The sequence below is a fragment of the Elephas maximus genome, chromosome 18 (genome assembly GCF_024166365.1).
Source record: "Elephas maximus indicus isolate mEleMax1 chromosome 18, mEleMax1 primary haplotype, whole genome shotgun sequence".
Lineage (NCBI taxonomy): Eukaryota > Metazoa > Chordata > Mammalia > Proboscidea > Elephantidae > Elephas > Elephas maximus.
Genome location: NC_064836.1, coordinates 81747914 through 81764843, shown reverse-complemented (window position 1 = coordinate 81764843; position 16930 = coordinate 81747914). Strand labels below are relative to the sequence as shown.

Here is a 16930-nt window from a genome sequence, read left to right as displayed (position 1 = left end):
ATTTCATTTCTTATTTAGGTTATTTGCTTCCTGTCCTGTTTTTCTTTTGTCAGTTTGGCCAGTGGTTTGACAATTTTGTTGATCCTTTCAAAGGACCAACTTTTTGTTTTGTTGATTCTTTCTATAGCTTTTCTGTTCTCTTTTTCATTTATTTCTGCTCTGATCTTTATTATTTCCTTTCTTCTGGTGGCTATGGTCTTCTTTTGCTGTTCTTTTTCTATTCGAATTGTAGGACTAATCTTTTGATTTTATCCCTTTTTTTTTAATGTATGTGCTTCTAACCTCTGAGCACTGCTTTTGCTGTTTTCCAAAAGTTTTGGTATTATGTGTTTTCGTTATTTGATTCTAGAAAATTTTTCTATTCTATCTTTGATTTCTTCTGTTACCCAGTGCTTCTTAAAATAAAAAAAAGTGCTTCTTAAAGGAGTTATTCAGTTTCCATGTATTTGGTTTTTCCTTGCTCTTCCTGTTATTAATTTCTACTTTTAAGATGTTCTGATCAGAAAAGATACTTTGTATTATCTCAGTGTTTTGGATTTTTTTTGATGTTTGCTTTGTGGCCTGAGATATGGTCTATTCTAGAGAATGTTTCATATGTGTTCGAAAGGAATGTATACTTTGCTGCTGTTGGGTGAAGTGTTCTGTATATGTCTATGAAGGCTAGCATTTTGATGGATTTTTTTTTTTTTTAAATCCATTCTGTCACTCTCTGTCTCTTTGTGGGTGCATTTAAACCATTTACATTCAGTGTGGTTATCAGTAAGTATGAGTTTCTTGCTGTCATTTATATTACTTTTTTTGTTGTGCTGATGTTTTCTTGGTTCCTCTTACTCTCCTGTGCTGAATTCTTTTTGTTTTTGAAATTTCATTTGTTTTGTTATTGTAGATTTTGTGTTTACCGAGACTTTATGTTTTTCTTCTTCATTTTGATGAATAGGTTTGTTAACTTTCTTTGTGGTTACTGTCTTGGTTATCTAGTGCTGTTATAACAGAAATACCACAATGGATGGCTTTAACGGAGAAAAATTTGTTCTCTCACAGTCTAAAGGCTAGAAGTCCAAATTCAGGGTACCAGCTTCAGGGGAAGGGTTTCTCTCCCTGTTGGTTCTGGGAGAAGGTCCCTGCCATCAGTCTTTCCCAGGTGAGGAACTTCACAGTGCAGGGACCCTGGATCAAATAGCCAGTGCTATTCTCTTTTTTTTTTTTGGTGGCATGAGGTCCGCATGTCTCTCTGCTCACTTCTTTCTCTTATATCTCAAAAAAGATTGGCTTAAGTCACAGTCTAATCTTGTAGATTGAGTTCTGCCTCATTAACATAACTGCCGTTGATCCTACCTGATTAACATCATAGAGGTAGGACTTACAACATGTAATTATATCAGATGACAAAAACGGTAGACAATCACACAATACCGAGAATCATGGCCTAGCTTGTTTGATAAATATTTTGGGAGGACATGATTCAATCCATGACATTCTACCCTTTGTCCCCCCAAAATTCGTGTCCTTGCCACATGTAAAACATTCACCCCATCATATCATAGCAAAGGTCTTAATTCAACTCCAAGTCCAAAATCCAAAACTTCCTCTTCATCTATGAAATCTAGAATACAAGTTATCTGCTTCTAAAGTACAGTGGTGGAACAGGCAGAAGCTAGATATTTCCATTACAAATGGGAGAAATTGTAGGGAAAGAAGGAATAACAGGTACCAAGCCAGTCAGCAGAACACATTACATTAGCCCTCAAGTCTTGAAAATAATTCTCTGTTCTCTGAGACCATTTATGCAGAGGCCCTGTCCTCCAGATTCTGGATGTTGGCCACACTCCCCTGCTTCTGAATGGAGGCCCCCTGGCCCTGAGCTTCAGCTCCATCTTCCAGGCCCACTGGAATGGCAACTCTGCTCCCTTAGCTTTGGCAGCTCCATTCTTCTTGTCAGATCTGAGTACAAACTGTATTCTCTGAGACTGAGGCAGCTCTGCTTCCTGTATTCCTTGTCTCTTCAGCTTCTGATTCCTGGTTCCTTGGCCTCTTAGCCCCTCAGTCCTCACTGCATGTGTCTGCCCTGCTGGGGCAAATGTTCCAGAGCTCTTTATCTCCACTAGTAAGTGCCTGGAGGCACCCCACTACACGGGTAAACTTCGACCAGAAGGTACTCAGCTCTTTTGCTCCATGGGTGGTAAGCCTAGCTCCACTGATAAGTGCTTGGAGGCACCCCACTCTGCCAGGAAGCCTCCTGCCAAAGACACTCAGCTGTCTTTCTCTTTGGGTTGGGTCCAGCATTGTCTCATGCTGGTCTCTGGTTCTGCTGCTGCCGTTTATCTGCTGCTGCTTCTTACCATCTGTTTCAGTTCTCCAGTGTTAACAGTTTTCATTTCTTTCTGACTTCTCTGTCCATTCACAGTTTCAAAACCAGTGACACCTTTTACGTATCTGTTAGAGCAGCACCCCACTCCTTGTACCAAATTCTGTCTTGGTTATCTAGTGCTCCTATAACAGAAGTACCACAAGTGGATGGCTTTAACAGAGAGAAATTTATTCTCTCACAGTCTAGCAGTTAGAAGTCTGAATTCAGGGTGCCAGCTCCAGGGGAATGCTTTCTCTCTCTGTTGGTTCTAGGGGAAGGTCCCTGCCATCAATCTTCCCTGGTTATGGAGTTTCTCAGCATAGGGACCCCAGGTCCAAAGGACACACTATTCTCCTGGTTCTTTTTTCTTGGTGGTATGAGGACCCCATGTCTCTCTGCTCACTTTGCTCTTTTATATCTCAAAAGTGGTTGGCTTAAGACACAATCTAATCTTGTAGATTCATTAACATAATTACCTCTAATCCTACCTCATTAACATCATAGCAATAGGATTTACAACACATAAGATAATCACATCAGATGAAGAAACTCTGGACAATCATACAACACTGGGAATTATGGCCTAGCCAAGCTGACACATATTTTGGGGGGTGCACAGTTCAATCCATGACAGTTATCTTTAAATTTATCCTTATCTTTCTACGTTTGAACTAGTCTTTTATTACTTGGTAGTGCCTTGACTTCCTTTCCATTTGGAAGTTCTATGTCTACTCTGTATATTTACCCTTTTATTGTTTTGACATCGTCATTTATAGATTGACTTCTCTAGTTTCCTGTTTTGAATCTTTTAGTTTTGTTTTATCCTTGAGAGTTCATTACCTAGGTTGGTATTTGGCTGATACTGACCTGTGTCCTAGATTAGGTTTGTTGTCTGACATTGGTTCTCTAACCAAAGAACTCCCTTTAATAATTCTTGTAAGTTTGGTTTGACTTTTATAAATTCTCTTAATTTCTGTTTATCTGGAAATGTCCCAATTTACCGTCATATTTGAGAGAGAGTTTTACAGGATACATTATTCTTGGTTGGCAAGTTTTTTCATTCAAGGTTTTATATAGGTCATCCCATTGCCTTCTTGCCTGCATGGTTTTTGCGGAGTAATCAGAGCTTAGCTTTGTCTTGTTGTTTCCCCTTTGTATGTGATTTTTTGCTTTACCTGAGCTGCTTTGTTTGTTTTCTTTATGATTTTTGTTTTCTTCATGTTGAGGAGTAATCCATACTGAAGGCTGTAGTCTTTGATCTTCATTATTAAGTACTTCAAGTTCTCTTTGCTTTCATCAAGCAAGGTTGTGTGATCTGCGTATCACAGGTTGTTAATGAGCCTTCTAATCCTGATGCTTCATTCTTCTTCATATAGTTGAGCTTCTCAGATTATTTGCCCAGCATACAGATTGAATAAGTATGGTGAAAGGATACAACCCTGACACAAACCTTTCCTGTTTTTAAACCACACAGTATCTCCTTGTTCTGTTTGAATGACTGCCTCAGTCTGTGTAGAGGTTCCACATCAGCACAATTAAGTGTTCAGGAATTCCCATTCACAGTATCACCCATAATTTGTTATGATTCAAACAATCGAATGCCTTTGCATAATTAATAAAACAGAGGTAAACATCTTTCTTGTATTCTCTGCTTTTAGCCAAGGGTCATCTGATCTTTTCCTTTTCCGCATCCTTCGTTCTACATCCTTTTCTGAATCCATCTTGAATTTCTGGTGGTTCGCTGTCCATACACTGCTGCAGCTGGTTTTGAATTATCTTATCATAAAATTTTCTTGCATGTGATGTTAATAATATTGTTTGATAATTTCTGCTTTCTGTTGGACTACCTGTCTTTGGAATGAGCACAAATACGTATCTCTTCCAGTCAGCTGGCCAGGTAACTGTTTTCCAGCATAGACGAGTGAGTGCTTCCAGCATTACATTTGTTTGTTGAAATATCTCAATTGGTATTCTGTCAGTTCCTGGAGCCCGCCCCCCCCATTTTTTTTTTTTTTTTTTGCCAATGGCTTCAGTGCAGCTTGGACTTCTTCCTTCAATACCGTGGGTTCTTGATCACATGCTACTCCTGAAATGGTTGAATGTCAACCATTTCTTTTTGGTAAAATGAATCTGTGTATTCCTTCCATCTTCTTTTGATGTTTTCTGCATCATTCAATATTTTGCCCATAGAATCCTTCAGTGTTGCAACTTGAGGCTTGAATTTTTTCTTCAGTTTTTTCAGCTTGAGAAATGCCAAGCATGTTTTTCCCTTTTGGTTGTCTAACTTCAGGTCTTTGCAGGTTTCATTTTAATACTTTACTTTGTCTTTTGGAGCTGCCCTTTGAAATTGAGAATTCACCTCTTTTACGTCATCATTTCTTCCATTCACTTTAGCTACTCAAGGTTCAAGAGCAAGTTTCAGGGTCTCTTCTGATAGGCATTTTGCTCTTTTCTTTCTTTCCTGTGTTTTTAATGACCTTTTGCTTTCTTCAGGTATGATGTCCTTGATGTCATCCAACAACTTGTCTGGTCTTTGGTCATTAGTATAAAAATTCGTCATTAGTATAGAGTGGTCAAATCTATTCTTGAGATGGTCCCTATATTCAGGTGGGATATACTTAAAATCATACTTTGGCTCTCGTGGACTTGTTTTAATTTTCTTCAGCTTGAACTTGCATATGAACAACTGATGGTCTGTTCCTTAGTCAGCCACTGGCTGTTTATTGGTTGATGATGATGAGCTTCTCCATAGTCTCTTTCCACAGATGTAGTGGATTTGATTCCTCTGTATTCCATCCAGTGAGGTCCATGTGTATATTTGTCATTTATGTTGTTGGAAAAAGGTATTTGCAATGAATAACTGACGTTATTTCTATCACCAAAGCCATATTTTCCGATTACTGATCCTTTTTCTTCATTTCCAACTTCTACCTTCCAATCACCAGTCATTATCAATGCATCTTGATTTCATGTTTGATCAATTTCAGATGGCAGAAGTTGGTAAAAATCTTCAGTTTCTTCATCTTTGGCATTAGTGGTTGGTGTAAATTTGAATAATAGTCATATTAACTGGTCTTCCCTGTAGGTATATGGATATTATCCTGTTACTGACAGTGTTGTATTTCAGCACAGATCTTGAAAAGTTCTTTTTGGCAGTGAATGCCATCCTTTTCAATTTGTCATTTCCAGCATAGTAGACTAAGCTGAATATAATTTACCTGATTAATCTTACTTAATAATTGCTTATTTCTGGAGCTTACAATCTTATTAAATAATATTGTCATATACTTTAAAAGTGATAATCTAACTTGATTATATTCTTCTTTCTTCTTTCCAGAAAGTATCTCTATGTTACATCTTCTTTTAAAGGAACATTTAAAAATGAAGTTAAAAATGCCGAAGAAGCTGTTAAGATTGGTATGTGTCTTCTAATAGCCTACATTACCTTTTTAATGTTTATCCATTTAGCAAACATTAACTGAGCACTTTTACTGAGCCATGCACTGGTCTAAGCATTGTAGAAACTACTTCAGTTAATCAGAAGCAGTTCTTGCCTCTAAAGAACTTCATAACACATCTTATGCAAGGCTAGTTTTGTTTAATTATGATGTTATTTTTTATTATAATCCAGAACACACTCAGAATTAGATTAGTATCTATTAGAAACTCTGGCCATCATAATAATGAGTTATGTCATATTAGAGACCAGAGTTGCTTCCACTTCAGGAGAGAATATTCTAAACATCCACTCCTCTAATGGCAGGGACAAAGCCATCCTTACCCAGTGACCCAGGAGTAAAGAGTAGCTGTATACCCACGTTGCACTGATTTTAGTTTTCAGTGAGCTGAAAGCTCACGCCTGATTTTTGGATTCGTATATATAGTTAACCCTGTACGTTATCATGCCTGAGAGGAGCCCAGCACAGCTGCCTAGACTTGGAATTCTATGAAAGGACCGTAAGGTTTTCTGGTATTATGATTTGTATGCCATATGCAGTCGTCATGGCTATATCCACAGAAAATGCTCACTTAAATTTTCCTGAAAGAATTTCCCTATTACAGCTATCTTGCTTCAACTTCCAGCTGAACTCATACTGAAAGAAGCACAAATGAAAGTCAATAAACTGGACACAACTTTGTCACCTCCTCCCAAGGTACGATGTAGAAAAAGTAGGATTTTAAACAGCAAACACTGTCATTTGCTTTTTTCTGTGCATAGCTGTGCCTTATAATTTACTTCTTAAACTTTTAACCACAGATGAGCTCAGAAGGTTAAGTTGATTTTAGCACAGGTAAACAGAATAGATAAGTTCAGAAAAAGGGGGGACACCCAGCAAATGGGGAGGAAGCTAAGCCTGAGAGCAAAGATGAACAGAACATTGTGTGGATTTAAACAGTGGAGAAGAGCATCACAACTAATTTGCTTAGAGTGAAAAGAGAAGTAATATGAGAAAAAGAGAAAATAACAAGATGCTAGTAGAAAAACTGGACCGTTAAGTCTATTTGAAAATATCTATTCAAATTATAGCTCCTCAGAGACCCAAATAAATGGGGAAGGAAGGAGAGGACTAATAAGCAATCCTTCTTTCCAGTGCTAGGAGTTATATGCTGTAATTACAAATATTAATAACAATGCTTCCAGCTTACAAAGCTCTTATGAGTTCCTCCTCACAGTTCCTAAACATTCTCTGTAACCCTTGCAATATGTCTATGGCTCAGATAGGTTATAAAGAACTCTTATCATTAATTATAACGCCTTGTTACTAAATGAGGAAAAAATGTACTATAGGACGTGTAAGTTTCCTCATTTTTACTGAAAATATGGTGCACAATTTTCTACTGCGGTGATTCATTAAGCAACTTATTTGTTTGCATACAAAGGGGTAAATATGAGGACAGAGAAAAACTCTTCACCTTTCTTTCATCCCCTTCTGCAGACCAAAATATATTAATCTTTTCCATGATTTCCCCTTAAATGTTCAAGAACAAGGCTGTGCCTAGTAAGGAGCTCTCATATCTCACAGTAATGAGTAGGTGATGGAATCAAAGAATCGTATGTGCTAACGCCCAAAGCTAAATTTATACAGGTTCTCCCAGGATTCTCTCACTTTTCCCTTTTCCTCTATTTTCTTGAGTTAAAGATAAAAAATTCTTGTCATATTTTTAAGGTTTAAGCTTTGTTTTTTCATTGTCGCTATTTCTAAGAAATAAATTCCCTTTGCTATTATGTATCTGAGGGACAAGAGAAACACACTCTTTAATGGGTCAGGACCTTGCTTTTTGCCTCCATCTGACACTTTTCACTGCCTCCTTGCTGTGTGCTCTGACTTCTCTGACAGGAGGGGTGGGGAAGCCATTGACCGGCCTGCTTTGTGGCTCTGATACACACTGGTTCTTTAACACAGAGAAGAGAGCACAGCCAGATGACCTCGGCTTTTGACCTCTTAAATTCCTCCAGGCAGTTGAGAGATTGAAGTGTGAAACTTACTAACCATTTGCCATTTTCTTTTACTTGGAAGTCAATGAAAACAGTCTTCAATCAAAAAAAATAAAAATAAAAAAACCCGCTTTCACGCCAGTTGGATAGAGTACACCAAGTCTTTTCTTATTTGTGAGAATAATAATAATGAATTATATCCTTTCTGCCTGGAGAGCAGTAGAGATATTAAGAACTTTATATGAAAAGAGAAATTTTAGCTACTAACAAGTTTTTAATTACACTTTTTTTTTTCCTGAAAGAAGCCTTAATTATCACAAAATTTAGCATTTCCTGTTCTCAGAGAGGAAACCCTGGTGGCGTAGTGGTTAAGAGCTACGGCTGTTAATCAAAGGGTCGGCAGTTTGAATCCATCAGGCACTCCTTGGAAACTCCATGAGGCAGTTCTACCATATCCTGTAGGGTCACTATGAGTCGGAATTGACTCAACGGCAATGAGTTTTGGGTTTTGTTCTCCGAGACAGTAGCCAGAACCTAGGCACATTGAACGACTCCCCCGAGCTTTCACTTAGTTTGTGTCAAAGCCATGGTGCCGTAACAGGGAGTAGAGGTTCTCTCCAAAAAATAGAGAGAGTGCATCTGACTATGCGTGACAGTGATTAGTGGGCTAGGATTTGATTTATCCTCTTAGATATTGGAACTTAATCAATTATCAAATATTTATTGAGTACATTTGGTAGTAGAATCTTGCTGGGCCATGTGACCTGTCACTGTTGCCCTTGAAACATTTGGACATAAGGTAATACATGTCAGCTTGGCCTTCGTTAATTTAATGGCATTGTGTTCTCTTCCAGCCAAATATACTTCTCCAGAATGCATTACAAGAAGCTTTGGGAGATGTAGAAGCAAAGCGTGAGACTCTTAAACAGAAACGGAGGTAAGTCGCAGAGTTCTGTTTGCAAGGATCCTCTGCATTCGATTAAAACAAATTCCGATTCCTGAGTAGGCAGATTTAGTGGTTATTTTGACAATTTCTCATTCTTGACTTGTGACATCTTACAACATTAAGCGTAATGTGGTCAAAGTCCTTTAACCAACATAATCAATATAAAATATAAAGTGTATATTTGCATGTACACATGCTATGTTATGTTAAAGCTTCTGAATATAAAGTGAAAAATTATTTCAGCACCTGGTTGTTTGTCTGGATGAGATGTCTCAGGAAGTGGGCTGCCCAGGTATCGGCTGACCGTGTCTCTCTCCATTCACGTCCTTTGCTGTTGAACCAGAGAGCCAGTCGCAGTTACTTTCCTCTTCAGTAACTTAACATTTAAGATAGAAAATTACATTCCAAGTAAATATATCATTTACATATAGTTAACAAAGTCAAAGTAGTAAGCCTATGAAATAAAACAAAATATTTACATCTGTAAATTGATTAGCTCTCCAACTTAGATGTTAAGTTAAACTGAAAATAGTCAGTGCTGTTCCAGTAAGGTCACACTTTGAAGACTATGTGATAATTTTGAGAAACTAGTTTTTAGGATCATATGATTAGATTTGAATATTATTTTTATGAACCATGCAATTTCATAAAACCATAACTTTCCTCAAAACTTAAATTTGAAACATTGTTTATGCATTTATTGAAGTAACTATTAAATAAATATCATACAAATTCAGAAAGAACAGTCTGGTTGAGGACTTGTTTGCAATCATAATAGTACCTATTACTGATGACCAGCCTGTGCTTTACTATAATAATGCCAGTTGGCTTGGACTTTTTTTAAAAGTAAAATGCTTTCTTTTTTTTTAATTATTTGAAGACAGCATGACATTTAATATTGCAGAATGATTATATTGTATCCTCTGACACCCTGGTCTGGGGTCCCTTACACATTCAACATACTGTTGAAGAGCTGGGATCCAATTATTGAGTAGAGACTTTTGAGAAAAGTTTGACCCGCGTATATTTAACCCTAGGTGTACGCTGGATTTAATAAACACCTGATAGCGTAACCGGTGTCAATAACTTTCTGAGAAAGTCTGATATACTCTGTATATTGTGTCCACATAGAAGGACTGATGGAAATCTATCAGTGTCCTTTAATGACAGATGTATACGCGCAGTCCAACGAGTGTATTATGGCAGTTGTACTAGTACGTTGTTATGAACCTCAAAAGAAAAAGCCGTATTCAGTGGGCGGACGGGGAGTGGCTCTGGGGCGGGTGGAGGGAGGAGTTGTATTTGCCGTCATTTTTGGTTGGGGAAGGAAAATAACATTTGTTAAGTACCCAGTCTGTTCTGGGTTTATATTTAACATTATCTCTTTTAGTCCTTGTGGCATCCCAAGTAGGTCATTATTGTTGTTAGTTGCTCTTGAGTTAATCCTGACTCACGGTGACCCCACGTGTACAGAGTAGAACTGCTCCATAGAGAGTAGAACTGCTCCATAGGGTTTTAAAGGCTATAACCTTTTTAGAAGTAGATCACCAGACCCGTCTTCCAAGGTGACTCTGGGTGGGTTTGAACTGCCAGCCTTTCAATTAGTAGTTCAGTGCTTAACCATTTGTGCCATCCAGGGACTCCTTCCCAAGTAGGTGGGCAGGTATTATTCCCACTTTTCAGATAAGATTGAGAAAGGCTAAGTGACTAATCCGGAGTCACCTGGCTATCATGAAGATGAGCTTGTATTTGAAGCTGAGTCTGGCTTTCTGGTTCTTACATCAGGCACTTTTCACAGCTCCAGGCAGCCTCCTGTGACTTTGGTCTGTCATACTCTGCTATTACACAATTTCTATTTTTGCACTTTTAATAGAAGAGTTGCACAAAACCTAGCGTAGCAGGACAGAGTGAAAAAACAGCTTATATCTCTTGCCCTTATAAACTTGCTTTATTGAGTTTTTATTTACCTTTGATTTTAGAAAAGGTTAGAGAGAAAACTTAAAAAATATCTTTTGGTAGATTCTGGGCTGTACAGGATATTTGGAGTCTCGAGGACATGGTGGAAGTTAGAAATCACATCTAGTCTTAGAAATACTTAAATTTTGAAATACCCAGCTCATCATTTCTCAAAAAAGCTGCGGTCTGCAGATTGGATCACTTAACATTTCAGAGCTTTCTTGGCATTTTCAAGTTCTTGTAAATTTAAATTGGCAAATTGTTTTTGAATCAGTGAATGCTTGTGTTTGGCTGGTAAAATTATTATCCCTCATGACTGTGCAGAACACTTGGCTATGCAGAGATACTGAGTGTACCCGCCAGCTTTTGCAAAATGCATGGATATTTTATAGATCATTCCTTTGAAGTTTGCCTTCTGAGTTTATTAGCCATTTTGAACTTTATATTATTATTTAATAAAAACCGTTTTCCTCAACTTTTCTATATTTAACTCTAGAGAATTAAAAAAAGCAAAAACGCTGTCCTTGTTCTTTGGAGTGAGTGTAGAAAATCGAAGCCAAGCCGGAATGTTCATTTACAGTAACAGCCGCTTGATCAAAATGCGTGAGAAAGTGGGCCCCCAGTTGAAGCTCAAGTCCTTGTAAGTATGTTTTTGTTTTCATATGCACAGGCAGGAAGAGGGAGGCGGCAGTCAGATTCTGTGTATGGAACTAGGTGAGTGATCAATCAATCAATATAGAAGCAGGTATTGGCGTCTTTGCTCCCTCTTCCTGTCAGCACACAGGCAGTAGTCTGTCTCCTTTATAATGCCCGTGGAGCTACATGCATGCTGTAAGGAGAAAGCAGACTTTTAGAAATTTGTTCAGTGTGTTTCCTGAGCAACTTGATGTTTTACCATTCCTTGTGCTATCTATTTGGGTTAAGTTTTTAATATTTTGCCAATTTAAAAATAATATAAGCATATCAAAGAAATTTTAGAAAAGAAAGGGAAGATCCCTAGTCTTCTAGAGCAACCCCGTTAGCATTGTGTGCAACCCCTGCTTACATGAGCTCTTGCCAGCTACCCGCAGGAGTATTTATTATTAACATTCTGCAGCCTATTTGGATTCTAGAGTAATACCTCCTGGTGCTTTCCCAGTGGTCTGAAACTCCACAAGCTACTCACATGAATTATGTAAAGTCCTGAAGAGACACTATAGAAAAGCGCCACGAGGCAGACAAGATCATCGTGACCAGTAGAATGGTTCAGGGGAATGTTTCTTGTTTTGATTCTTCACTCTGAAGAAATGAGCAGTTCATTCATTTGCTCATTCAGCAAGAGTTTATTGGGAAGTATCATGTGCCAGGCACTGTGCTACACCCTGCAGACAAAATAGTAAAGACCTAGTAGCCTTAGCGGAAGCCCTAGTGGTGTAGTGGTTAAGTACTATGGCTGCTAACCAAGAGGTTGGCAGTTCGAATCCACCAGGTGCTCCTTGGAAACTCTGTGGGACGGTTCTACTCTGTCCTATAGGGTCGCTATGAGTCAGAATCGACTCGACGGCAGTGGGTTAGTAGCCTTAGCTAAGGAACTTACAGCCCAGTGGAAGGGACAGGTGACTAACACACGTTTTTTATTATGTGATAGCACCAAGCATGATATTTTAAAACATCATTTGCAACATCTCTGCTTAAACCCCATTACATTTAGGATAGAGCTGCTTACTGGGGTGTTCTGGTGATCTGGCCTCTGTCATGCTCTGTGACACACTGTCCTCACCCCTGGTCCCCCACCAGTCTAAATCCCCTCTTCCTCACTCTGAGCTCATTCGCCTTGCCCTTGTCATTCCCTCTGGCCTCCGACCTTCTCACTGCTGGCCCTAGCATGTTATTCAGGTGTCAGCTCTAAACGCCCCACCAGAGGAAGGTCTTTGATTATCTAATTAAAATTGGTCCCTGCCATCACCCCCATCACCTGCCATTCTTTCACGTATTATAGCCCATACTCCTTTCTTCTCTCCCCATCTGAAGTGATCATGTTCATTGTCTGTTTACTAGCTTCATGCTTGTCACCCGCTAGTTCAAGGGATACTTCATAAACAGGGACCCTGTCATTGTTGCTCTTCACTCTATCCTCAGTTCCTGGAACAGGGCCAGGTGCTTAGTTTGAATGAACGAATGAACACTGCTTTAGTGGCGAATGTAAGGTGCAAAAAGAGTGTGTAGGAGGGCAGCTAAGCCAGACTGGTAGAGTCAAGTCAGGCTTCCTGAGAGAGGTGATGACAAATTTAGACTTAAAGAATGACAAGTAAAATGAAGGGAGGGGAAAGTGGTGAAAACATAACAGGAGAGACCAGCAGAGACCGCAAATTAGGAAAGCTTGATTTGTGTGCGGTGCCAAGGACAGTGAGGAGCCCCCGAAGGGTCAGACTCCTGGATACTCTTCTCTTCCAGAGCCGATTATGTCACCAAGTAAAATAATACAGCAACTGTGAGTTCTAGCTACACTGTGTATACATCAACAGCCCCCAAAAAACAAAGAAATTGAGTTTACCTAGTCGGCTAACACGTGGGTACTTTTACCCTCTGGGACAGCCCAGCTTTTATACCCCCTCAGGAGAATTCACAAAGATCCTGGGGGCCTCTGTAGTGATGAGAAGTCCAAGCTGACAGATCAAATTGAGGATGAAGAAAGTGACTCCGACCAATATCATTAGAAAGATGATATTTGTTTATTGAGCAAGGCATTTATCCTGGTGTTTCATGCTGAAAGGCCTCCTCTTCACCTTAGGTGGTGGGTGTGGAGAAGGAGTCACATTAATTCAGCAATGATGTGTTAAAGTGGTTGTACATTATGGGACCAGACACACCTAGGATGGCCGTAGATTTATGTAGTGAGATACAATTGCCACGTCTCTTGTTAAACTTTGGTCCAGAACAAATAAATGAGTTTATTTCTGAAGAATTTGATTTTAAATGACCAGGATATATTTGCTTTTTATTTTTCCTTAGCTAAATTTCACAAAACTTGTATATGCATTTATTCCCCCAGACTTGGCGCAGGCGTGGTTGGAATTGTTAATATACCCTTGGAGATCATGGAACCATCCCATAATAAACAGGAATTTCTCAATGTCCAAGAATACAGTCATCTGCTGAAAGTCATGGGACAGTACTTGGTCCAGTACTGTAAGGACACTGGAATCAGTGAGTATTTCGTAATCCTATCAGCAATGCTTAAAGAGGGACCAAGTCCTGTGACTTCCTTAAGCTGTAGCTATTACATTTATTCAGGTAACTAGTGACTCAGAGCCCCTAAAAAGATCTCCTGCATTTAAAACGTATTAGAAGTGAGAAGGGAGCCAGTCTCAGAATCTTTCCCAGAATATTGTATTAAAAATAAAGCAGCCGATAAGAAATTGGAAGGGAAGGACAACCAGAGAGCAGTGTGAAGTGGCAGCTGACGACAGGGGGTAAGAGGCAAAACGTAGCTCCGAACTGCCCAAGAAACCCTAAAGGACCAAATCTGAACCTTCCCGCGTAGGAGCACCTAGTCCCACCTGGGTCTCGGTAGCTCCTGCAGCACGGTTACATCAGGGCATAGAGTAATTGTTGACCCTGGGTAATTGCAGGTTAAATTTTGTTTTGTACTAATAACACGTTTTTATTATCTTAATTCTAAGTCAATTTTGATTAAAAATAGTTAGAAAATGTATGTTTGGAAACTTAAAAGTGTGAACAGTTATTTGGAAAATTTGTCTAACTCAGATCATCTCACTCCCCAGAGAAACTGAACAACATGGTGCTGTGCTGTGCATTAATTAAACAAACTGCCTTTAAGTTACCCAGATACAGAGCTTCCGTTATGGAAAGAAATAGACAGGCCACTGTGTATTTGTTCAATGATTTGCATGAAAATTGTTTAACTCCCATTTTTTAAGTTGTCTCAAGGGTTGGGACATAATTTTTGATATGCATGAATTACACAAACTTCATGCATATCAGAAATTATGTCTACCCTTGAGGCACCTTAAAAAATCTTAGTGCTGCACTGGAGGTGTAATTTTAGAGTATTTTATTTTCTTGTGTATTCAGCATGTTTGGACCTAAACTTTCTCCCACCTGTGAAACAGAAAGGAGAATGCAGGGACTTGAGGGGGTGGGAGCAGCGGGAATGAGGCTGAGAGAACAGAATTCCTGTCAAAGCTGGCTTTCGACGTCAGTGTCTAAAAGCCACTCAGAGTGTGGTTATGGACCAGCGCTGTCAGCATCACCTGCGAGCTTGTTAGAAATGTACCCTAAGGCCGCATCCAAGACCTACTGAATTAGAACCTGCATTTTACCAAGATTCCCTGGTGATATGTAAGCACATTAAAATTTGAGAAGCACTGCCCTAAGAGTAAGTACATCCATGTAATTTTTGCTTAGGATAGGCATACTTTTTCCATTTGTTTTTTTTTTTGAAAGAGATATTTTTGGAGTTAAACATAGGGATGACTACATTATCTGTCAGGGTTTATTTGAAGCTGTAGAAAACTTAGGAATGTAAAACAAACAAACGAAAAAGAACAGTTGCCCTCAGGTCAATTCTGACTCATAGTGACCCTAAAGGACAGAGTAGATCTGCCCTTTCAGTTAGAAGTCAAGTGCTTAACCATTGCACCACCAGGGCTCCTTGGAATGCACATAAAAATACAAACCCATTGCCTTCGAGTCGAGTCTGACTTGTAGCAACCCTATAGTACGGAGGAGAACTGCGCCATAGGGTTTCTGAAGCTGTAAATCTTTATGGAAACTGAGTGCCACTTTATTCTCCCATGGAGTGGCTGGTGGGGTCAAACTGTCGACCTTTCAGAGAGCAGCTGAGTGATTTAACCACTGCACCACCAGGGCTCTTCTGGAATATATGTTAAAAAAAAAAATTGCAGTCGAGTTGATTCCAACTCATAGTGACCCTATAGGACAGAGTAGAACTGCCGCATAGGATTTCCAAGGAGTGGCTAGTGGATTTGAACTGCTGATCTTTTGGTTAGCAGCCAAGCTCTTAACCACTGCACCACCAGGGCTCCATGTTTTTCTTTCAATGGAATATACGTAATGAAGTATGAATCAAGCTTCTGCTCCTTGGTCTTTAAATGATGCCGTGACACAGTGCAAAAGGTAAACATTAAGCATTTGAAAATTGTCTAACTTCCATTCTTCTCATATCTTCTCCATAATCCCTTCCTCATCTTCCTCATCTTTAGCAAAAGAGCTACCAGCATTAAGTTTAAGGTCATAGAAATTATCTCCATCTAAAAACTAGTTGCTGCCGCATCGATTCTGATCCCATGAGTGTCACGGTAGAAATGTGCACCATAGGGGTTTCGGTGGCTGATTTTTTCAGAGGTAGATCTCCAGGCCTTTTTTCCAGGGTGCCTCTTTTTTTTTTCTAGGTAGACTGAATGTCCAACCTTCTGGTTGACAGCAGAGCACATTAACTCTTTGGACCACCCAAGACCACCTATCTCTATGTAACCAGAAAAAAAAAAAGTTGCCATTGAGTGTGTTTTGACTCATGGTAACCCAAGTGTGTCAGGGTACAACTGTACTGCATTGGGTTTTCAAGAGATGATATTTCAGAAGTAGATTGCCAGGCCTTTCTTCTGAGCTGCCAACTTCTGGTTAGCTGCTGAGAGCATTAATCATTGCGCCACTCAGGGACTGCAGTCTACCCATTGCGGTCAAGTTGATTCTGACTCGTAGCAGCCCTATAGGACAGAGCGGAACTGCCTCCTAGGGTTTCCAAGGCTGTAAACTTTATGGAAGCAGATCGCCACATCTTTCCCCTGTGGAGCAGCTGGTGGGGTCAAACCAGCGACTTCTCAGTGAGCAACTGAGTGCTTAATCACTGCGCCACCAAGGCTCCTTGGACTGCAGTCTAGGCTACATTTACTCAGGAGAGTCACATTCAGTCCTGACTCTGGTGCGGCTCTCTCTAAGCGCCTTTGGTGTGCTGGCGCCCTCCCAACAAGTGTCCTCTTGACGCTGCGTTTTACTTGCCAAGCTACCCCACCGCTCTACGTAATTGCCTGTTCCTGACCTGTCTAGTTAATTTTCTAAAAACCTTCTCAATGAATGTAGTAGGATTCAAAATAAATAAGTTGTATTTGTATTTTTATTATTGCTGGTTAATAACGTATTATTTCCTTAATTCCATAACTGTCTATGAATTGATCTGAGGCTGGAAGGTACTTTCATAAAAGATTTCCCTATTGAAAAAAAG

The 16930-nt window shown here is 39.5% G+C and overlaps 1 protein-coding gene across 1 annotated transcript in view; it reads left to right on the top strand.

The window, feature by feature from the left end:
- The window catches only part of MORC1 (MORC family CW-type zinc finger 1), a 212637-nt gene that overhangs the window by 50212 nt on the left and 145495 nt on the right, over positions 1-16930 (top strand). Inside the window, exons 9-13 of the mRNA XM_049857885.1 lie at positions 5685-5764; positions 6431-6501; positions 8657-8721; positions 11183-11326; positions 13718-13872. Of these exons, the coding sequence (XP_049713842.1) occupies positions 5685-5764; positions 6431-6501; positions 8657-8721; positions 11183-11326; positions 13718-13872 (515 nt within the window). The remainder of the gene's footprint in view (positions 1-5684; positions 5765-6430; positions 6502-8656; positions 8722-11182; positions 11327-13717; positions 13873-16930) is intronic.